Genomic DNA, 24610 nt, shown 5'->3' on the forward strand with positions numbered 1-24610 from the left:
CAGTAAGATTCTGTTATCAAATTATGGTATTATTAGCTGGGCAAACATCTAGGATTATACATCTGGCTTCTGTTGTGGTTATATTGGAGGCTTCGTTCACCCATTTTCATAATCACCGTAAGATTAGTCCGCATAAAGCGTAACAAAGCTGATGGGCCGATATGCCTTCTCTGAACAGATCAGCCAAATAGAACAGGGGTCTCCAAACTACGGCCCGCGGGCCGAAACCGGCCCGCGAGGTCCGGCAAACCTGCCAGTTTTAGCTGGCCGGACATCTCCGGTATCCGGCCCGCCAAATATTTGAGGTGCTAGCTAAACTGCCAACAATTGAGTTTCGAGGCTTATCGCGACCAATACACCGCGACATTGTCGGAGCCCTATTTTAACAAAGCGGAAGGTCATGGTTAAACGTGCCGCTATCCACAATAAACAGACAGACGATTCTCCGTGCGATAGTGGAAAAAGAAGAACGGTTAACAGACTAGTTTGGTGAAAACATTTTAAGTAAAAGAATCCTTAGCATTCTATTGTACTTACGAGTCTGGTGCATGTTTTTCAAATTGACGCCACTTTGGCGACTAGCCTTAGTAATCAATCATTATGGAAGAAGCTTCTTAAGCGAGGTTTCACTTTCTTTTGATTACGTTGTAAAATATATATACCAAGTAAATCGTATAAAATATTTTTATTTAAAGGCAATTTAAAGAAAATACAATACCTGGTGTACATAATGATATTGGATATTTTAGTTGTAATTGATGTATAAAAGTAACTGTAATTAATTTATATGTTGAAAACTCACAGTGTTAGAGTATTCATGTAAAGAAATTTAATATCTTAGTGATAATTAGTGACTTTTATGTAGCTGTAACTTTCCTTTCATAATTACCTCCAGTTGTAGTTCAAGTTCACTGGTAGAGATAATCAATAACGACTTAAAATGCTCATCACTTAATTTTGATCTGTAAATACCTTTTGCATGTTTCATTTTGGAGAAAGTTTTTTCACACAAATAAGTAGTGCCAAAAGCGGAAAAAAAGCCACGGGGAAATTTGGAAACTGTGGATGGAAGACACCTATAAAATTCCAGTAATATTGATTTTGCATGTTTTTCTTTAAAACAATCGCTACATTGCAAATCAATAATTTCAAACTGAAGTTCTGCGGGTAACACTTCTATATCGACGTCAAAGGGATTTTGAAATATTTTGATATCGTTTGAATTTGCATCTATATCTGAAAAACGTGATTCAAAATTAATTTTTAAAGCGTCCAAAGCTTCAATTAGGAAAGTTACAGGAAACAGAATCTCAGTTTGCTGACTGAATGGTTGGCATGTATTAAAATGCGTGAAGCATACTTTGTTCACCTGAGATTGAAACAAATCAATCTTTTGTCGAAAGGACTTAACATGCGTGTGTAAATCAGGCAGAAGCTGGTTTTCACTTTGCAATTTTAAATTAAGGTCATTCATATGTTTGGTTAAGTCTGTATAAAACATAACCACTCACCGTTCCGTAACTCAGCCAGAAGGCGATTCCTTTCATTCAAAAAAATTTCAATTACTGTTCGGAGTAAAAAAAAACGGATCAGAACTTTACCGCAGCTAAGCCAGCGCACTGCAGTATAATATGGCAAGTCGCTTTCCTCAATATCTTCAAGAAACTCGCGGAACTGGCGATGACATGGCGAGTGCATGGGAGCTGATATAATTAACAATTGAAATAACTGGCTTTTAAACTTCTGACATATCTAAATGATTTCCACACAAAGACTGTTGGTGAATAATACAATGCACTACTAATAGTTTTGAGCCACCGTCATTTTCTACGGCCATAGAAAGGAGAGCAACAACACCTTTATTTTTCCCACTTGGCCCTTATGACTACGTGGAGAGATTCTGTGAAGTTTGGAAGGTAGGAGACGAGGTACTGTTGGAAGTACAGCTGTGAGGACGCCTGGTCAGATGTGCTTGGGTAGCTCAGTCGATAGAACACTTGCCTACCAAAGGCAAAGGTCCCGAGTTCGAGTCTCTGTTCAGCACACCGGTTTAATCTGCCACGAAGATTCATATCAGTGCACGCTCCGCAGCAGAGTGAAAATTTCATTCTGGAGGATTAAATTTATTTGCACACTTTATTATTATCCTTCATTGATTTACTTACCTTATTAAGCCTCCTAACCTTATCAAGCCTCCTATTTCCGCACAATTCCGAAACGGAAAAAATACAAATGAAGAAATCTGCAGAACGTATTCTGGAATCGAACACGTTTCTCTGCGCTACAACCAGATACTTTAGCCGCCACACGACCACTTTCATCAAACAGCGGCTGCTTTACAGTTATATAAGCAGTTGTTGTTGTGGTCTTCAGTCCTGAGACTGGTTTGATGCAGTTGTCCATGCTACTCTATCCTGTGCAAGCTTCTTCATCTCCCAGTACCTATTGCAGCCTACATTCTTTTGAATCTGCTTAGTGTATTCATCTCTTGGTCTCCCTATACGATTTTTACCTTCCACGCTGCACTCCAATACGAAATTGGTGATCCCTTGATGCCTCAGAATACGCCCTACCAACCGATCCCTTCTTCTAGTCAAGTTGTGCCACAAGCTCCTCTTCTCCCCTATCATATTCAGTACCACCTCATTAGTTATGTGATCTACCCATCTAATCTTCAGCATTCTTCTGTAGCACCACATTTCGAAAGCTTCTATTCTCTTCTTGTCCAAACTATTTATCGTCCATGTTTCACTTCCATACATGGTCACACTCCATACAAATACTTTCAGAAATGACTTCCTGACACTAAAATCTATATTCGATGTTAACAAATTTCTCTTCTTCAGAAACGCTTTACTTGCCATTGCCAGTCTACATTTTATATCCTCTCTACTTCGACCATCATCAGTTATTTTGCTCCCCAAATAGCAAAACTCCTTTACTACTTTAAGTGTCTCATATCCTAATCTAATTCCCTCAGCATCACCCGACTTAATTCGACTACATTTCATTATCCTCGTTTTGCTTCTGTTGATGTTCATCTTATATCCTCCTTTCAGGATACTGTCCATTTCGTTCAAATGCTCATCCAAGTCCTTTGCAGTCTCTGACAGAATTACAATGTCATCGGCAAACCTCAAAGTTTTTATTACTTCTCCATGGATTTTAATACCTACTCCGAATTTTTCTTTTGTTTCCTTCACTGCTTGCTCAATATACAGATTGAATAACATCGGGGAGAGCCTACAACCCTGTCTCACTCCCTTCCCAACCACTGCTTCCCTTTCGTGCCCCTCAACTGTTATAACTGGCATCTGGTTTCTGTACAAATTGTAAATCGCCTGTCGCTCCCTGTATTTTACCCCTGCCACCTTCAGAATTTGAAAGAGAGTATTCCAGTCAACATTGTCAAAAGCTTTATCTAAGTCTACAAATGCTAGAAACGTAGGTTTGCCTTTTCTTAATTTAGCTTCTAAGATAAGTCGTAGGGTCAGTATTGCCTCACGTATTCCAATATTTCTAAGGAATCCAAACTGATCTTCCCCGAGGTCGGCTTCTACCAATTTTTCCATTCGTCTGTAAAGAATTCGCGTTAGTATTTGGCAGCTGTGGCTTATTAAACTGATAGTTCGGTATTTTTCACATCTGTCAACACCTGCCTCCTTTGGGATTGGAATTATTATATTCTTCTTGAAGTCTGAGGGTATTTCGCCTGTCTCATACATCTTGCTCACCAGATGGTAGAGTTTTTTCAGGACTGGCTCTCCCAAGGCCGTCAGTAGTTCTAATGGAATGTTGTCTACTCCCGGGGCCTTGTTTCGACTCAGATCTTTCAGTGCTCTGTCAAACTCTTCACGCAGTATCATATCTCCCATTTCATGTTCATCTACATCATCTTCCATTTCCATAATATTGTCCTCAAGTACATCGCCCTTTTATAGACCCTCTATATACTCCTTCCACCTATCTGCTTTCCCTTCTTTGCTTAGAACTGGGTTTCCATCTGAGCTCTTGATATTCATACAAGTGGTTCTCTTTTCTCCAAATGTCTCTTTACTTTTCCTGTAGGCAGTATCTATCTTATCCCTAGTGAGATAAGCCTCTACAAGCTTACATATAAGCAGAAATCGTAAAAATTTCTTTCCTCAATTTCCACGACAATATGCGTTTGTGGACCCCATATATCACGAGGAAGAATGCTCAGTTTTCAATTACCAATGAAACCCCGCAATTTTTGGGTTGGTTTTCCCAAAAAAATGGGGAGATTGACCCAAAATATCTTACTCTTTCACTTTAGGTTATACGCAAGCGATCCCCCAACATATAAGTCGAATATGTAGGCTACATCTGAGGTCTTTCCCTTTAAAGTTGCTGGCGTCCACCATATAAAATTATTTCGTGGAAAGAAGGTATAATATGCATACATTATGATTTACTGACATATTACGACAGTGAAACAGAATCTGTGACAATGCGTCGTCTTTTACAGGACTGGAACGATGATTACCTTCCGTGGGATCCTAACGTGTATGATGGCATCCAGGATGTGAGGCCAACGCCCGACGAGATATGGACACCGTCCTTCATTCTGCTTGAGCAGTGAGTTACATCATTACACAGTTCTACTGACTGCTATCAATGTAACTAAAACAATAACGTCTACAAAATTATCTTCTGTTGGTTTTAATATGGATGATCTGAATTACAGGATTCTTCTTCCTGTTTTCAGAAATGATATTGATAGTGTCATTTATGTTGAACACACCCCAGCAGCATAGCTTATGCAACTGCATACTCTTCAGGTTGCTGGTTGAGTTAATAAAATGTTTCATTCAGTTTTAATTTCACGTTAATTTATTCACACATTTGTCGTCTAATACACTTTCAGAATAGTTTTGCTGACATTCGACTACCTAGTAACATCAACATCAACGCGTTATCGCTTCTGCCAGTTGTGAGATCTGCAAGTAAAAAATACGCCGCCACTGCGGCTGATCATTTCTGTATCCACTGATACATTATTAGCCAACGATTAATATGATTACGCGTTCACCCAGTCCCAGTTGCACATTTTATTCATCAAATTCAAATATTTAAAATGTTGTCGTAATATATTCATTAAGAGCCACATCCTTATGTTAAACTTTTAAAATAATCAGTATTAAAGTTAGAGGCTGTTTATATGTCTTCAGACAGTGAAGCTTAAGATGCGCAAATCATCCGGAATATATTCATCCAGTATTTGAAAAGAGAGCACTTAGCGACTTCCAACAGACTCTACAAATAATTTCAAACATTCTGGTAACCCTTTATTGCTGACAAAGCTTACAAAATAACGACAGGACAAAAATTCATCGATTGCTACATTTTCACCGTTCATGCAGTAAAACTTTAGCATCAGGCATGATGTTTTAATTTAACTACTTTAAAAGCAAGGGTGCTAACATTAAAGAGTCCACACTGAAAGCCTCGATAAGGGGGATATAAGAAGAACAGGAGTCGATTTAGAGGAGATTGGGAACCAGTATTAGAATCAGAATTTGAAAGAGCTTTGGAGGACTTATGATCAAATAAGGCAGAAGGGATAGATAACATTCCATCAGAATTTCTACTATCATTGGTGGAAGTGGCAACAAAACGGCTGTTCACGTTGGTGTGTAGAATGTATGAGTCTGGCGACATACCATCTGAGTTTCGGAAAAGCATCATCCACACCACAAAATTCCGAAGACTTCAAGAGCTGACAAGTGCGAGAATTACGCGCACAATCAGCTTAACAGCCCATGCATCCAAGTTGCGTACAAGAATAATATACAGAAGAATGGAAAAGAAAATTGAGGATGCGCTAGAAGACGATCAGTTAGCCTTTAGGAAAGGTAAAGGCACCAGGGAGGTAATTCTAACGTTGCGGTTGATAAAGCAAGACTAAAGAAAAATCAAGACACGTTCATAAGATTTGTCGACCTGTAGAAAGCGTTCGACAAAGTAAAATGGTGCAAGATGTTCGAAATTCTGAAAAAAGTAGGGGTAAGCTATAGGGAAAGACGGGTCATATACAGTATCTACAACAGCCAAAAAATGTTCAAATGTGTGTGAAATCTTATGCGACTTAACTGATAAGGTCATCAGTCCCTAAGCTTACACACTACTCAACCTAAATTATCCTAAGGACAAACACACACACCCATGCCTGAGGGAGGACTCGAACCTCCGCCGGGACCAGCCGCACAGTCCATGACTGCAGCGCCTCTAATCCCGCGCGGCGTACAACAGCCAAGAGGGCATAATAAGAGTGGACGATCAAGAACAAAGCGCTCGTATTAAAAAGGGTGTAAGACAAGGATGTAGCCTTTCGCCCCTAGTGTTCAATCTGTACGTCGAGGAATAAAGGTTTAGTAGAGGAATTACACTACTGGCCTTTAAAATTGCTACACCAAGAAGAAATGCAGATGATAAACGGGTATTCATTGGACAAATACACTCCTGGAAATGGAAAAAAGAACACATTGACACCGGTGTGTCAGACCCACCATACTTGCTCCGGACACTGCGAGAGGCTGTACAAGCAATGATCACATGCACGGCACAGCGGACACACCAGGAACCGCGGTGTTGGCCGTCGAATGGCGCTAGCTGCGCAGCATTTGTGCACCGCCGCCGTCAGTGTCAGTCAGTTTGCCGTGGCATACGGAGCTCCATCGCAGTCTTTAACACTGGTAGCATGCCGCGACAGCGTGGACGTGAACCGTATGTGCAGTTGACGGACTTTGAGCGAGGGCGTATAGTGGGCATGCGGGAGGCCAGATGGACGTACCGCCGAATTGCTCAACACGTGGGGCGTGAGGTCTCCACAGTACATCGATGTTGACGCCAGTGGTCGGCGGAAGGTGCACGTGCCCGTCGACCTGGGATCGGACCGCAGCGACGCACGGATGCACGCCAAGACCGTAGGATCCTACGTAGTGCCGTAGGGGACCGCACCGCCACTTCCCAGCAAATTAGGGACACTGTTGCTCCTGGGGTATCGGCGAGGACCATTCGCAACCGTCTCCATGAAGCTGGGCTACGGTCCCGCACACCGTTAGGCCGTCTTCCGCTCACGCCCCAACATCGTGCAGCCCGCCTCCAGTGGTGTCGCGACTGGCGTGAATGGAGGGACGAATGGAGACGTGTTGTCTTCAGCGATGAGAGTCGCTTCTGCCTTGGTGCCAATGATGGTCGTATGCGTGTTTGGCGCCGTGCAGGTGAGCGCCACAATCAGGACTGCATACGACCGAGGAACACAGGGCCAACACCCGGCATCATGGTGTGGGGAGCGATCTCCTACACTGGCCGTACAGCACTGGTGATCGTCGAGGGGACACTGAATAGTGCAAGGTACATCCAAACCGTCATCGAACCCATCGTTCTACCATTCCTAGACCGGCAAGGGAACTTGCTGTTCCAACAGGACAATGCACGTCCGCATGTATCCCGTACCACCCAACGTGCTCTAGAAGGTGTAAGTCAACTACCCTGGCCAGCAAGATCTCCGGATCTGTCCCCCATTGAGCATGTTTGGGACTGGATAAAGCGTCGTCTCACGCGGTCTGCACGTCCAGCACGAACGCTGGTCCAACTGAGGCGCCAGGTGGAAATGGCATGGCAAGCCGTTCAACAGGACTACATCCAGCATCTCTACGATCGTCTCCATGGGAGAATAGCAGCCTGCATTGCTGCGAAAGGTGGATATACACTGTACTAGTGCCGACATTGTGCATGCTCTGTTGCCTGTGTCTATGTGCCTGTGGTTCTGTCAGTGTGATCATGTGATGTATCTGACCCAAGGAATGTGTCAATAAAGTTTCCCCTTCCTGGGACAATGAATTCACGGTGTTCTTATTTCAATTTCCAGGAGTGTATATTATACTAGAACTGACATGTGATTACATTTTCACGCCATTTGGGTGCATAGATCCTGAGAAATCAGTACCCAGAGCAACCACCTCTGGCCGTAATAACGGCCTTGATACGCCTGGGCATTGAGTCAAACAGAGCTTGGATGGCGTGTACAGGTACAGCTGCCCATGCAGCTTCAGCACGATACCACAATTCATCTAGAGTAGTGACTGGCGCATTGTGAAGAGCCAGTTGCTCGGCCACCATTGACCAGACGTTTTCAGTTGGTGAGACATCTGGAGAATGTGCTGGCCAGGGCAGCAGTCGAACATTTTCTGTATCCAGAAAGGCCCGTACAGGACCTGCAACATGCGGTCGTGCATTATCCTGCTGAAATGTAGAGTTTCGCAGGGATCGAATGAAGGGAAGAGCCACGGGTCGTCACACATCTGAAATGTAACGTCCACTGTTTAAAGTGACGTCAATGCGAAGAAGAGGTGACCGAGACGTGTAACCAATGGCACCCCATACCACCACGCCGAGTGTACGGCAGTATGACGATGACGAATACCCGCTTCCAATGTGGGATCACCGCGATGTTGCCAAACACGGATGCGACCATCATGATGCTGTAAACGGAACCTGGATTCATCCGAAAAAATGACGTTTTGCCATTCGTGCACCCAGGTTCGTCGTTGAGTACACCATCGCAGGCGCTCCTATCTGTGATTCAGCGTCAAGGGTAACTGCAGCCATGTTTATCCGAGCTGATAGTCCATGCTGCTGCAAACGTCATCGAACTGTTCGTGCAGATGGTTGTTGTCTTGCAAACGTCCCCATCCGTTGACTCAGGGATCGAGACGTGGCTGCACGATCCGTTACATGATGATGATGATGATGATGTTTGGTTTGTGGGGCGCTCAACTGCGTGGTTATCAGCGCCCGTACAATTACCCAATCTTTGCTCAGTCCAATTTCGCCACTTTCCTGGATAATGATGAAATGATGAGGACAACACAAACACCCAGTCATCTCGAGGCAGGGGAAAATCCCTGACCCCGCCGGGAATCGAACCCGGGACCCCGTGCTCGGGAAGCGAGAACGCTACCGCGAGACCACGAGCGGCGGACGATCCGTTACAGCCATGCGGATAAGATGCCTGCCTGTCATATCGACTGCTAGTGATACGAGGCTGTTGGATCCAGCACGGCGTTCCGTGTTACCCTCCTGAACCCACCGATTCCATATTCTGCTAACAGTCATTGGATCTCGAGCAACGCGAGCAGCAATGTTGCGATACGATAAACCGCAATCACGATAGGCTACAATCCGACCTTTATCAAAGTCGCAAACGTGATGGTACGCGTTTCTCCTCCTTATACGAGGCATCACAACAACGTTTCGCCAGACAACACCGGTCAACTATTGTTTGTTTATGAGAAATCGGTTGACTACTTTCCTCATGTCAGCACGTTGTAGGTGTCGCCACTGGCGCCAACTTTGTGTGAATGCGCTGAAAAGCTAATCATTTGCATATCACAGCATCTTCTTCCTGTTGGCTAAATTTAGCGTCTATAGCACGTCAGCTTCGTGATGTAGCAATTTTAATGGCCAGTAGTGTAAGATTCAAGGTGAAAGGATATCAATGATACGATTCGCTGATGACATTGCTATCGTGAGTGAGAGTGAAGAAGAATTACATGATATGCTGAACGGAATGAACAATCTAATGAGTACAGAATATGGACTGAGAGTAAATTGAAGAAAGACGAAGGTAATGAGAAGAAGTAGAAACGGGAACAGCGAGAAACTTAACATCGGGATTGATGGTCGCGAAGCAGATGAAGTTAAGGAATAATGCTACATAGGCAGTAAAATAACCAATGACGAACGGAGCAAGGCAACATCAAAAGCAGAGTAGCAATGGCTAAAAAGGCATTCCTGACCAAGAGGTCTACTAATATCAAATATCTGCTTTAATTTGAGGAAGAAATTTCTGACAATGTACGTCTGGAGTACAGCTTTGTACGGTAGTGAAACATGGACTGTGGGAAAACCGGAACAGAAGAGAATCGAATCATTTGGGATGTGGTGCTATAGACGAATGTTGAAAATTAGGTGGACTAATAAGGTAAGGAATGAGGAAGTTCTGCGCAGAATCGGAGAGGAAAGGAACATGTGTAAAGCACTGATAAGGAGATGGGATAGGATGTTAGGATATTTGTTTAGACATAAGGAAACGAATTCCACGGTACTAGTGGGAGCCGTAGAGGAAAAAAAAACTGTAGAGGAAGAGAGAGATTGGAATACATCCAGCAAATAATTGAGGACGTAGGTTGCAAGTGCTACTCTGAGATGAAGAGGTTAGCACAGGAAAGTAATTCGTGGCGGGCCGCATCAAACCAGTCAGTAGACTGATGGCCAAAAAAAAATTGCGATTCGGGGTCGACAACGCCTATGTAAGCAACAAGTGTCTGGCGGAGTTGTTAGATCGATTACTGCTGCTACAATGGCAGGTTATCAAGACTTAATTGAGTTTGAACGCGCTATTATAGTCGGCGAACGAGCGATGGGACACATCGTCTCCGATATAGTGATGAAGTTCGGATTTTCCCGTACGACCATTCCACGAGTGTACCGTGTATATCAGGAGTCCGGTAAAACATCGAACATCCGACATCGCTGCCGCCGGAAAAAGATCCTGCAAGAACGAGACCAGCGACGACTGTAGTGAATCGTTCAACGTGACAGACGTGCAACCCTTACGCAAATTGGCGCAGATTCCAATGCTGGGCCATCAACAAGTGTCAGCGTGCGAACCTTTCAACGAAACGTCATCGATATCGGCTCTCGGAACCGAAGGCATGCTCGTGTGGCCTTGGTGACCGTACGACACGAAGCCTTACGCCTCGCCTGCGCCCGTCAACACCGACATTGGCCTGTTGATGACTAGAAACATGTTGCCTGGTCGGACGAATCTCGTTTCAAATTGTATCGAGCGGATGGACGTGTGCGGGTGTGGAGACAACCTCATGAGTCCACGGAACCCGCATGTCAGCAGGAGACTGTCCAAGCTGGTGGAAGCTCTGTAATGGTGTGGGGCGTGTGCAATTGGAGCGATATGGGACCCATGATACGTCTAGATAAGCCTCTGACATGTGACACGTACTCAAGCATCCTGTCTGATCACCTGCATCCGATCAAGTCCACTGTCCTTTCCGACATACTTGGGCAAATCCAGCAGGACAATGCGACATACCACCCGTCCAGAATTGCTGCAGAGTGGTTCCAGGAACACTCTTCTGAGTTTAAACACTTCCGCTGGCCACCAAACTCCCCAGACATGAACATTGTCAAGTCTATCTTGGTTGCATTGGAACGTGCTGTTCCGAAAAGATCTCCACTCCCTCGTACTCTTACGGATTTAATGGTAGTTCTGCAGGATTCATGGTGTCAGTTCCCTCCAGCACTACTTCAGACATTAGTCGAGTCCATGGCACGTCGTGCTGCGGCACTTCTGCGTGCTCGCGGGCGCCCTACACGACATTAGGCAGTTGGGATCCGTACCAGATCGGGTTGACGGAGGAGATAGAGAAGATCCAAAGAAGAGCGGCGCGTTTCGTCACAGGGTTATTTGGTAACCGTGATAGCGTTACGGAGATGTTTAACAAACTCAAGTGGCAGACTCTGCAAGAGAGGCGCTTTGCATCGCGGTGCAGCTTGCTCGCCAGGTTTCGAGAGGGTGCGTTTCTGGATGAGGTATCGAATATATTGCTTCCCCCTACTTATACCTCCCGAGGAGATCACGAATGTAAAATTAGAGAGATTAGAGCGCGCACAGAGGCTTTCAGACAGTCGTTCTTCCCGCGAACCATACGCGACTGGAACAGGAAAGGGAGGTAATGACAGTGGCACGTTAAGTGCCCTCCGCCACACACCGTTGGGTGGCTTGCGGAGTATAAATGTAGATGTAGATGTAGATGTAGTTGTACCAGTTTCTTTGGCTCTTCAGTGTTTGTCACCAAATATACAATCAAAATTATATTGTTGTACAACACACAGTTCAAGAGATAGGTCTTTTCTTAAAACTGACTACAAATTATTCACTCTATACTCACCCAGTCTTATGTCTTATTCATAGCCTCATTGAAGATTGGGGGAGGGGGGGGAGGGTTACCTGTCAATTCGAAGCGCCCTGACCACAACACTTTCATGCTCTAGCCTTAACCACATAGCTGACTGATTTAACAAATATATATTGTACCACGTAAATACCAAGGGAATTTGCCAGTTTTGGTTATTTCTATTGTTAAGAGAAATTTTTAGATCGTATAAAAATTATAATTTTACGGTGTTTTTTAATTTTGTTAAGTACAGATTTTAGCCTTGCCGTCTACAGATTTTAATTAAGTATTTTTGGAGATAAAAGTTAATCACAAAAATCTACTGAATACAGTATGTGCATGTGTAGTGTAACAAATGTACCAGACGCCACCTGTCGGTAATAGTATTATAATTAATATAAATGACGTGCATTTGGCCAACCAATTTTATGTGGCGCAGCATGTGAAAGTTGCTGATTTGGACGGGTTACTCCCGTAACCGAAATATCAGGTACGTTCTGGTACATTTGATTTTGATTAGATAGGATGAAAAAGCTTTGCATTCGTGAAATAGTAAATTAGTACCATTATCGTTGCAGATCTGAAGATGGTTCTAGGTGAATCGAAAGCGGTCACATGAATAAAAAATTTGCAATATACATCTGCATCTACATCTACATGATTACTCTGCAATTCACATTTAACTGCTTGGCAGAGGGTTCATCGAACGACAGTCATACTATCTCTCTACCATTCCACTCCCGAACAGCGCGCGGGAAAAACGAACACCTAAACCTTTCTGTTCGAGCTTTGATTTCTCTTATTTTATTTTGATGATCATTCCTACCTATGTAGGTTGGGCTCAACAAAATATTTTCGCATTCGGAAGAGAAAGTTGCTGACTGAAATTTCGTAAATAGATCTCGCCGCGACGAAAAACGCCTTTGCTTTAATGACTTCCATCCCAACTCGCGTATCATATCTGCCACACTCTCTCCCCTATTACGTGATAATACACAACGAGCTGCCCTGTTTTGCCCGTCAATCCCACCTGGTAAGGATCCCACACCGCGCACCAATATTCTAACAGAGGACGAACGAGCGTAGTGTAAGCTGTCTCTTTAGTGGACTTGTTGCATCTTCTAAGTGTCCTGCCAATGAAACGCAACCTTTGGCTCGCCTTCCCCACAATATTATCTATGTGGTCTTTCCAACTAAAGTTGTTCGTAATTTTAACACCCAGGTACTTAGTTGAATTGACAGCCTTGAAAATTGTACTATTTATCGAGTAATCGAATTCCAACGGATTTCTTTTGGAACTCATGTGGATCACCTCACACTTTTCGTTATTTAGCGTCAACTATCACCTGCCACACCATACAGCAATACAGGGCTATTACAAATAATTGAAGCGATTTCATAAATTCACTGTAGCTCCATTCATTGACATATGGTCACGACACACTACAGATACGTAGGAAAACTCATAAAGTTTTGTTCGGCTGAAGCCGCACTTCAGGTTTCTGCTGTTAGAGCGCTATAGAGCGCAGTGAGACAAAATGGCAACAGGAGCCGAGAAAGCGTATGTCGTGCTTGAAATGCACTCACATCAGTCAGTCATAACAGTGCAACGACACTTCAGGACGAAGTTCAACAAAGATCCACCAACTGCTAACTCCATTCGGCGATGGTATGCGCAGTTTAAAGCTTCTGGATGCCTCTGTAAGGGGAAATCAACGGGTCGGCCTGCAGTGAGCGAAGAAACGGTTGAACGCGTGCGGGCAAGTTTCACGCGGAAAATTGGCTCATGCCAGAACTGGAGACCGACAGCGCTGACTTGATCTTTCAACAGGATGGTGCTCCACCGCACTTCCATCATGATGTTCGGCATTTCTTAAACAGGAGATTGGAAAACCGATGGATCGGTCGTGGTGGAGATCATGATCAGCAATTCATGTCATGGCCTCCACGCTCTCCCGACTTAACCCCAAGCGATTTCTTTCTGTGGGGTTATGTGAAAGATTCAGTGTTTAAACCTCCTCTACCAAGAAACGTGCCAGAACTGCGAGCTCGCATCAGCGATGCTTTCGAACTCATTGATGGGGACATGCTGCGCCGAGTGTGGGAGGAACTTGATTATCGGCTTGATGTCTGCCGAATCAGTAAAGGGGCACATATCGAACGTTTGTGAACGCCTAAAAATTTTTTTGAGTTTTTGTATGTGTGTGCAAAGCATTGTGAAAATATCTCAAATAATAAAGTTATTGTAGAGCTGTGAAATCGCTTCAATCATTTGTAATAACCCTGTATTTTCTAAATCGCTTTGCAACTGATACTGGTCTTCGGATGACCTTACTAGACGGTAAATCACAGCATCATCTGCGAACAACCTAAGAGAACTGCTCAGATTGTCCACCAGGTCATTTATATAGTTCAGGAACAGCAGAGGTCCCAGGACGCTTCCCTGAGGAACACTTGATATCACTTCAGTTTTACTCGATGATTTGCCGTCTATTACTACGAACCTGCGACCTTCCTGACAGGAAATAACGAATCCAGTCGCACAACTGAGTCGATACCCCATAGGCCCGCAGCTCGATTAGAAGACGGATTACATGTAACAATGTACCATAGGCTGCAACGGGCCAAAATCTTACCCTAGAATGTCACGTTGTGAGATAATGTTTCAGAGTCAGTGAAACGAGATTCCTGTGTGTACGCCAGACGGACGGAGAGGCCGCAGAGTTGTGCTGTGTGGTGCGCAGGTGGCAGGGGCCCTCGCTGCAGGCGCAGCGGCCGACGGAGGGGTGCGTCGCCACCCACGCGGGCGAGGTGGAGTGCATGTGGCCGGCCTCGTTCAGCCTCGCCTGCCAGCTCGAGTACGCCCTCTGGCCCTTCGACTCGCAGGTCTGCGAGTTCTCGCTCATCTCCATCAGCGACAACTCCAGCAGGATGACGCTGCACGTCAACAATCAGGCGAGTCTCTGACCTCGATTTGCCTCTTGCTTGTCAACTGTGATTTATTTTCAAAGAATATTCTTAATTGTTGTTGTTGTGGTCTTCAGTCCTGAGACTGGTTTGATGCAGCTCTCCACGCTACTCTATCCTGTGCTAGCATCTTCATCTCCCAGTACCTACTGCAACCTACATCCTTCCGAATCTGCTTAGTATACTCATCTCTTCGTCTCCCTCTACGATTTTTAACCACCACGCTGCCCTCCAATACTAAATTTGTGATCCCTTGATGCCTCAACACATGTCCTACCAACCGGTCCCTTCTTCTCGTCAAGTTGTGCCACAAACTCCTCTTCTCCCCAACTCTATTCAATACCTCCTCTTTAGTTACGTGATCTACCCATCTAATCTTCAGCATTCTTCTGTAGCACCACATTTCGAAATCTTCTATTCTCTTCTTGTGTAAACTATTTATTGTCCACGTTTCGCTTCCATACATGGGTACACTCCATACAAATACTTCCAGAAACGACTCCCTGACACTTAAATCTATACTGGATGTTAACAAATTTCTCTTCTTCAGAAACGCTTTCTTTGCCATTGACAGTATACATTTTATATCCTCTCTACTTCGATCATCATTAGTTATTTTGAAACTTCCTGGCAGATTAAAACTGTGTGCCCGACCGAGACTCGAACTCGGGACCTTTGCCTTTCGCGGGCAAGTGCTCTACCAACTGGCAGAAGTAAAGCTGTGAGTACCGGGCGTGAGTCGTGCTTCGGTAGCTCAGTTGGTAGAGCACTTGCCCGCGAAAGGCAAAGGTCCCGAGTTCGAGTCTCGGTCGGGCACACAGTTTTAATCTGCCAGGAAGTTTCATATCAGCGCACACTCCGCTGCAGAGTGAAAATCTCATTCTGGATTAGTTATTTTGCTCCCCAAATAGCAAAACTCCTTTACTACTTTAAGTGTCTCATTTCCTAATCTAATTCCCTCAGCATCACCCGACTTAATTCGACTACATTCCATTATCCTCGTTTTGCTTTTGTGGACGTTCATCTTATATCCTCCTTTCAAGACACTGTCCATTTATAACACTCCCTTCTGCTACCACTGTACCATAACCTCAATGCTAGAAGCAGATTGTGACATAAAACAATTTTGTGAAAGCAACTATGGCACAAAGCAACAGAACAGTGTTACCCTCTGAGAGGAATTTTGTTAAATTGACCGTGTTGTTCCTAACGGAGGTGGCTTATCGGAAATGAAAGTAAGAATTACGTAAATATTGGAATAGTGACAAACAAAATTTTGCCTAGCTATACTATTCCTAGAATAAGGGAAATGGTCGCCAGCCTAATTAGGCAAGAGAAAGATTAACATTCTCGTTTATGAAAGTAGGTATAAGTAACTATAATGGACAACACAAAAGACACAACCTAGACTTAGTAACACGCGAGTGCAATGAACTCTGACGCACATATGTTTTAAGATTGAAGCTAACAGTTAGAGCAGCAGGAACTATTTTCAAAATTATAACAGGTACAGAAAAACACTATCACTTTCAGGGTTTACACAAACTGAGTGGTCTTTATACTGTTAAGATACACACAAGAGAGACAAACACTTGACATACATGAGAATGTAACGTTTCACAACTGCAGCTTTCTCACTTTTACTACAACGAAACACAATGTTGACAAAATTGCAAGAAACTGACTCACCTTTTAGAATTTACCACAGACAACAACGTGATCATTTACTTTATAAGACTCAGCCTAAAGTTTGAAGTTGGTAACAGCACTTTAGTAAGCAGTTTTACTAGGACAATTATTTCAACAAGCATCATTGATTTTAACTTTCTCTTTACTAAGTTCAAGAGGCATTAATTGGTAAAACTCTGGTCAAAAATGTACTTTCAGTAAGGACACTCGGTAATCACTTTACTTCAAACGGAGAGGATCCTGAGAGGTGTTATGATGAGGAGTAAAATCAAGGTAGGTAAATAAATTCCGATATGAATTACCTTATATTTCAGCACACTGACACATCCATTAGGCTGATCCTTCACTGTACATCAATATAGTACACTCCTGGAAATGGAAAAAAGAACACATTGACACCGGTGTGTCAGACCCACCATACTTGCTCCGGACACTGCGAGAGGGCTGTACAAGCAATGATCACACGCACGGCACAGCGGACACACCAGGAACCGCGGTGTTGGCCGTCGAATGGCGCTAGCTGCGCAGCATTTGTGCACCGCCGCCGTCAGTGTCAGCCAGTTTGCCGTGGCATACGGAGCTCCATCGCAGTCTTTAACACTGGTAGCATGCCGCGACAGCGTGGACGTGAACCGTATGTGCAGTTGACGGACTTTGAGCGAGGGCGTATAGTGGGCATGCGGGAGGCCGGGTGGACGTACCGCCGAATTGCTCAACACGTGGGGCGTGAGGTCTCCACAGTACATCGATGTTGTCGCCAGTGGTCGGCGGAAGGTGCACGTGCCCGTCGACCTGGGACCGGACCGCAGCGACGCACGGATGCTTGCCAAGACCGTAGGATCCTACGCAGTGCCGTAGGGGACCGCACCGCCACTTCCCAGCAAATTAGGGACACTGTTGCTCCTGGGGTATCGGCGAGGACCATTCGCAACCGTCTCCATGAAGCTGGGCTACGGTCCCGCACACCGTTAGGCCGTCTTTCGCTCACGCACCAACATCGTGCAGCCCGCCTCCAGTGGTGTCGCGACAGGCGTGAATGGAGGGACGAATGGAGACGTGTCGTCTTCAGCGATGAGGGTCGCTTCTGCCTTGGTGCCAATGATGGTCGTATGCTTGTTTGGCGCCGTGCAGGTGAGCGCCACAATCAGGACTGCAGACGACCGAGGCACACAGGGCCAACACCCGGCATCATGGTGTGGGGAGCGATCTCCTACACTGGCCGTACACCACTGGTGATCGTCGAGGGGACACTGAATAGTGCACGGTACATCCAAACCGTCCTCGAACCCATCGTTCTACCATTCCTAGACCGGCAAGGGAACTTGCTGTTCCAACAGGACAATGCACGTCCGCATGTATCCCGTGCCACCCAACGTGCTCTAGAAGGTGTAAGTCAACTACCCTGGCCAGCAAGATCTCCGGATCTGTCCCCCATTGAGCATGTTTGGGACTGGATGAAGCGTCGTCTCACGCGGTCTGCACGTCCAGCACGAACGCTGGTCCAACTGAGGCGCCAGGTGGAAATGGCATGGCAAGCCGTTCCACAGGACTACATCCAGCATCTCTACGATCGTCTCCATGGGAGAATAGCAGCCTGCATTGCTGCGAAAGGTGGATATACACTGTAGTAGTGCCGACATTATGCATGCTCTGTTGCCTGTGTCTATGTGCCTGTGGTTCTGTCAGTGTGATCATGTGATGTATCTGACCCCAGGAATGTGTCAATTAAGTTTCCCCTTCCTGGGACAATGAATTCACGGTGTTCTTATTTCAATTTCCAGGAGTGTATTACGTTACAGTGATTGCGCAATGTGGTGGCAACTGCATGTTGGTAGGTGGATTCGCAGACAGAATTGCTGGACTCTGTCATTTCTTCGTGGCGATGGTTCATACAAATTCCAGAATAGGTCCAGCTATTTATCCATCCATCCGAGGCCTTGGAAAGAAGCAGGAAAAGCCTCTCTCTGAATCATCACAATATGCACCTTTATAATGACAGTGCACAGACTCGTAGCTCCTTTCCGACTGGTGGCTCGTCTCCGACTGACTATCAGTTCCACCTTTTCCACCTATGCCAACCACAATTTGCGCGCGCCACACAGTTCCGTTCCTGAGGGGAACCACTACACCATTTACATACAAAATAACTAAAAGCCCTAAGTGAGGATCAGCAATTTACATAACAGCAAACAAATGTATTAAATAAAACAGAACATTTTCACATATTGACACTTCTACAAAAAATTATTCACACAAAATTACAATTATATACAGTAAGTTTTGTTCCCTCCAAATGGGACATAGATTTTAAATTACAGATACACTACTTTGCATAGAATCAAATCAAGACACCAAAGGTTTGACAAAGAAAAGAGTACACAATTTTATGTTATCGATTCAAACACATTCACAGACGATCAACAATGTAACAATAAATAAAGCAAAATAAATCCATACAGCATAAGAGCTGTGGTGTTACACATTCCCTTCAACTGCTCTTCCAAGTCCTTTGCTGTCTCTGACAGAATTACAATGTCATCGGCGAACCTCACCGTTTTTATTTCTTCTCCATGGATTTTGATTCCTACTCCGAATTTTCTTTTGTTTCCTTTACTGCTTGCTCAATATACAGATTGAATAACATCAGAGAGAGGCTATAACCCTGTCTCACTCCCTTCCCAACCACTGCTTCCCATTCATGTCCCTCGGCTCTTATAACTGCCATCAGGTTTCTGTACAAATTGTAAATAGCCTTTTGCTCCCTGTATTTTACCCCTACCACCTTCAGAATTTGAAAGAGAGTATTCCAGTTAACATTGTCAAAAGCTTTCTCTAAGTCTACAAATGCTAGAAACGTAGGTTTGCCTTTCCTTAATCTAGCTTGTAAGATAAGTCGTAGGGTCAGTATTGCCTCACGTGTTCCAACATTTTTACGGAATCCAAACTGATCTTCCCCGAGGTCGGCTTCTACCAGTTTTTCCATTCGTCTGTCCATTCCATATTCTTAATAATTTATTTTATTTACTAGCGATTCATCAAGAATATTAACACATTTAATCATACTATGTAAGCATGGAAGTAGTTGCCAGGGAGTAACTGATGAAATCATAACCAAATTCCTTTTAACAAATTGGAATTTTATTCACCTTAATAGTGCCTAAAAGCATTTTTTAAAAGAAACAGATTTAAATTATCATCAGAAAGCGCCCTCTAAATATCGAAGTTACAACTTATTCAGAGGCAGTAAGAAACAAGTTCGACTGTATGAGCTTTCGGGCAGAGAACCTTGCTGCTCCCTTTTGACACGGCCATAGTTATGACTGCTCACAACAGCCTCTGAAAGACTAAACTTGTGCAAATCTGCAACGCACCAGTTTACTTTAAACTAAGAGTTTTAACAATTTACACAAGCACACAAACTATGCACCCCCCGTAGGAGGGATGGAAATGGTACAAAACACTAACAATTAAAATATTAACCTTGCCACCGAAGGTGCAACTTATTTTTAAATTCTAAGAAAAGTCTTACGGTGAAAGGGTGGCAACTTTATATACTAAAATGATCACTTAAATAAAAGCCCATGAAATGCAATCTTATATAAAATTCTTGAAGGTTGGCCAAACAATAGTTAAGATGCTCTACAGTACACAGATACCGCCTCTCCAGATAATAGGCAATAATATCAAAATTTCAAAAGACCAAAACATATTTCAGGTATTAGGCCGTTAGACTCCAAGCAATAAATTCGTTAACACACCAAATCCGACTAACATGACAGAGACAGCTACTAATAACATATGGTAGATTGATAGGGTGATTACTGAACAACCCGAACCGCAGGTTGCTCTAACCCGCCCCTACTCCACAAGGGAAAAACGTACCACCCAATTTATAAACAACCACCTTCCCATGGGTGCGCAAATGGAGAAGAATGCTGGGACGACCCCAAAGCAAGACGGCTGGTGACGTCACCAAGAAAAAATGTAGAATTTAACAAGAGTAAATCGAACAACATATCACCCATCACTTTTCTAATAAACTGCAATTTCTCGAGAAGACTTGGCGCAGCACCCCCAAATCGCTCTCCCAAACCGTCCATTGCCAGCCGCTTCAACGGACGCAGGAAGGCGCGCCGATCTCCCATATCACGGCGTCGCAGCTCCCCCCGGCCAGACTGATGTCGTGGGTTTACTCCTGTTGCTCTCGTGTCGATCGCGAAGTCACTACCCCTCGCTATATGCCGCGGACCACTGGACTCATGTGGCGATCTCACATGAGCCGACGCTCAAGACAGACAAGTCATCTTGTCTCTCAGTGCGCGACCAGCCAACCGATCGAACCAACCGCCAATGACCATTGCCTGAGCAAACTCGAGCAGACTGGCGACCTAACGTGCAGACTCAGATGCAGGGACTAAGCCCCGACTGGGTGACCACTGGCTGAGTTCTCTTACTGGCGGAGTGGAAGGACTCTCATTTTGCCAGCTTTAAAGGTTGATCCGAACGACAGACATACTAGCACTCCGAACGACAGACAGACACTAACTGCCTGACAAATGCGGACGAGAGACAGACTAGCAAGCTGGGGACGAGAGACTGACCCAGACTGACCCTCCGGCGAGTTTTTTTTTTCTTTATTGATTTTCAATTCCCGCCGAAGGGGATGGGCTCGCAGCAGCTTAGTACGCTGCTCTACAGCCTACAGACTTTGTTTTTTAAAAACGGAAGAAGAAAAGAAACAAGAAAAACGGCGACTTAAAGTGTAAAATGGTGGAAAAATGCGGAAAGTTAAAACAGAAAGCAAAAGGGGTTGGCAATGTTAATAAAAGACACAGGAATCAGACAAGTAACATAGTGCACACACAATTTAAAAAAACATGGCGACAGTCTGGTTTCTGTTTGCAAGAGATAAAAAGCACACCCAGCGACAGTGTGATGGCGGTTCGCAACACTTCCCAAAAAAACACAACACGGAACACTCACTGTAAAACACTCACTGTAAAACACTGCACGAAAATGGCGGCACAAAGATGACACTCCCGAGCCAAAGGCAGATTGGGGGGGGGGGGGGACCTGGAGGAGAGGGAAGAACAAGGAGGGAGGAAGGAAAAAAATGAAAAGGGGGGGGGGGCGCTCTGGCGAGCTCATAGCGCCCCTTAAACGCACCTGAACAGGCAACCTTTCCCGTTTCCCACGAGAGGGAGACACCAAAGCTGCGATTGCCACAGCGGCGCCACCGCCAGGAACGGAGGGCGACTGCTTCCCACTACACATTGCGGCGCGCCCTTCAAAACAGCAATTTTTACCACGGCTCAGCTTGCAGCGGTACACAGCTTCTCGTTGTAGTTATGTACTGAGGTGATCAAAACATTCAAAAGTGGCCGTGTGAGTACTACTTCCACATTGCGAGGCGCCGTCACGCTGGGACGTGACATGGTGATCTTTGAACAAACGACTCTGTGTTCCTTTACGTCTTGACAAAAAAAAGAAAAAAAGAAAAAAAAGTGAGTCACTCAGAAGGGGAGGACAAAACGAAACGAAACTTCACGGATCAAGAGTATGTTATGTAATTTTCGTGATTCCAAAGTCCAATCAAAGTTACAAAGAACTTGGCTGTATGAACCCTTTCATCAGTACGACGTTATGCCCCCTCTAGCCTGGATGCATACGGACATCCGATTGCTGAGGGTGTCATAAAGCCGTTGTTTCATCTCCTCCAGCAAGCCACACCACAGCTATTGTAACACGTCCTTGATATCCTAAACTCTGGCACTGGGACACAACTTATGTCCGAGCTGGTCGCACACACGTTCTATTGGGGACAGATCTGGCGATCTTGTTGACCAGGGGCGTTCTTCAACATCAAGCAGACATTTCATTGACACTTGGCTAGAAGAAGGAATCGGTTAGTAGGAAATGTTCTGGGGCATCAAGGGATCACCAGTTTAGTGATGGAGGGAAGCAAGGACGGTAAAAATCGTAGAGCGAGACCAAGGGATGAATACACTAAGCAGATTCAGAAGGATGTAGGTCGTAGTAGCTACTTGGAGATGAAGAAGCCTGCACAGAGTAGCATGGAGAGCTGCATCAAATCAGTCTCTGGACTGAAGACCACAACAACAACAGTCATTGTGTAAAACTTGATTTCACGTGTATCACCATCAGATTTTTAACTGTTTTTCCTTGTAATACGACGTACAGAGCATGTATTATCCGTCTGGTGAAAGTTAAACAATGTTTTTAGGTTTTATTATTGAAGTTTCAATTTCTGTGTAATGAAATATTTTAAGCTAAATGCGTAATGTAATGTGATGTTAAAAAATGGCACCTCGATACTGTCATATAAGAGGTAATACTGAAAGTTTTACCGTCATACCTCCTTGCCTAGGGACGCCAGATGAAAGTTGATGTCGTCAAGCCCCTGAATCAAAATTGCGCAACGGGTAACTGGGGCGGGGAGCTTGAGAGCGCTCCCTAGAGAGCGTGCCCTTTCTGTACGATGCTAGGCAAGGGGCTGGAGGGCTCACACGCTGATGTGTGGGTCCCTGCATTCTATATCTTTTGTTTTAAATAAATTCCTTTAACTTGACTTCTTTGTGATTTTTAAGGTATGTTAAAGATTGATGACAGTTGATTACCTATTTATTTTAAACATTATCACTCGACTTTACAGCGATTGCAGCAATTGTTTCAGTTTACAGATATTACAATTTTACAACTTATAGCTCGGGTATATTATATACTAATCTGCACGCACATTTCTACGAGTAAGACGAAATTGCGTTGGCCAAATGTATACCACCAAAGTATCCCAATATTTTACATAGGACATTCATTATGTGAGAAGGATAACGGGCAAACTGGGGACCAGATACTTTAACGCAGGGGGTCAAATTTCCGGAATTAAACGAGCACATTCATTTCCTTACACAATCCGAAGCTGGAAATAAAAGAATTAGTACAAATATTCAAATACATCTCTTCCGTGCGTGAACATTGAGACAGACGCACTGAGGGCACGTCTGCTCACTTACCCGTCTTCTGTAACCTCCTAGAATATGGCGGGCACCCGGAGGTCTTCCTGGGCCCCGGTGGAGGGGGTGGTCGAACCACTTGGCCGTGACCAACCTCTCCACGCCAAATCTTGTGACACTGGAAAGTCTTTGACTTTTACCTGCCTGTGCTGTCTCTCTGATCCCCTAACCAGGAGTAAGGTTGGCACCACTATACCACAGAACTACTTCCCAACAAAGATTTGGCCACGCTTTACGGAAAGGTGTGAGGAGGATTAGGAAAGTTCATGTGTAGATTCACATTCACGTACAAGAAATGCATAATACACGACACATATAAATGCGTATTATGAAGCGTGACACATTTCTTTCCACCCGTCCACATGGGTTCTGTTGCTACCGCGGCCGGCCGCGTCGTGTAATAAAATTGGCTGCGAAGCCGCCTCTCTTTCTATTTCCCGGTGCGAGCGAGCAGCGAAACCTGCTGCTTATAGAGCGGAAACTACTGTACCGTTTCAATACATGTATGTGAAGTACCGTCGTGCTGTCAAGTATTTGGTATTATTGCACATATTGTGTCCGCCTGTTTAGCTGAGTGGTAACGTATTTGGCTACCATGCAGCGGACCCGGATTCGATTCCCGGCCCGGTTGGAGATTTGCTCCGCTAGTGGACTGGGTGTTGCGTTGTCCTCATCCTCATCTCATCATCACCGGCGCGCAAGTCTCCCAGTGTGGCATCACCTGAAATAAGACTCGCAACACGGCGGCCTAACTTCCCCGGCCAACAATGCTACATGATCATTTCATTTCATTTTTCACATATTGTATGTCAGCAAAGTGTAAACATTAAATCATTTGGAACGTTCATCTACATCTGTTTGATTATTCTGCAATTCACAATTAAGTGCCTGGCGAAGGGTTCATCGAACTGCTTTCAA

The 24610-nt window shown here is 44.7% G+C and overlaps 1 protein-coding gene across 1 annotated transcript in view; it reads left to right on the plus strand.

Annotated features, from left to right (window-relative positions):
* The window catches only part of LOC126191564 (neuronal acetylcholine receptor subunit alpha-10-like), a 253654-nt gene that overhangs the window by 127120 nt on the left and 101924 nt on the right, over positions 1-24610 (plus strand). Inside the window, exons 4-5 of the mRNA XM_049932480.1 lie at positions 4490-4599; positions 14747-14957. Coding sequence (XP_049788437.1) covers positions 4490-4599; positions 14747-14957 — 321 coding nt within the window. The remainder of the gene's footprint in view (positions 1-4489; positions 4600-14746; positions 14958-24610) is intronic.

This window comes from Schistocerca cancellata, chromosome 6 (genome assembly GCF_023864275.1).
Source record: "Schistocerca cancellata isolate TAMUIC-IGC-003103 chromosome 6, iqSchCanc2.1, whole genome shotgun sequence".
Taxonomy (NCBI): Eukaryota; Metazoa; Arthropoda; class Insecta; order Orthoptera; family Acrididae; genus Schistocerca; species Schistocerca cancellata.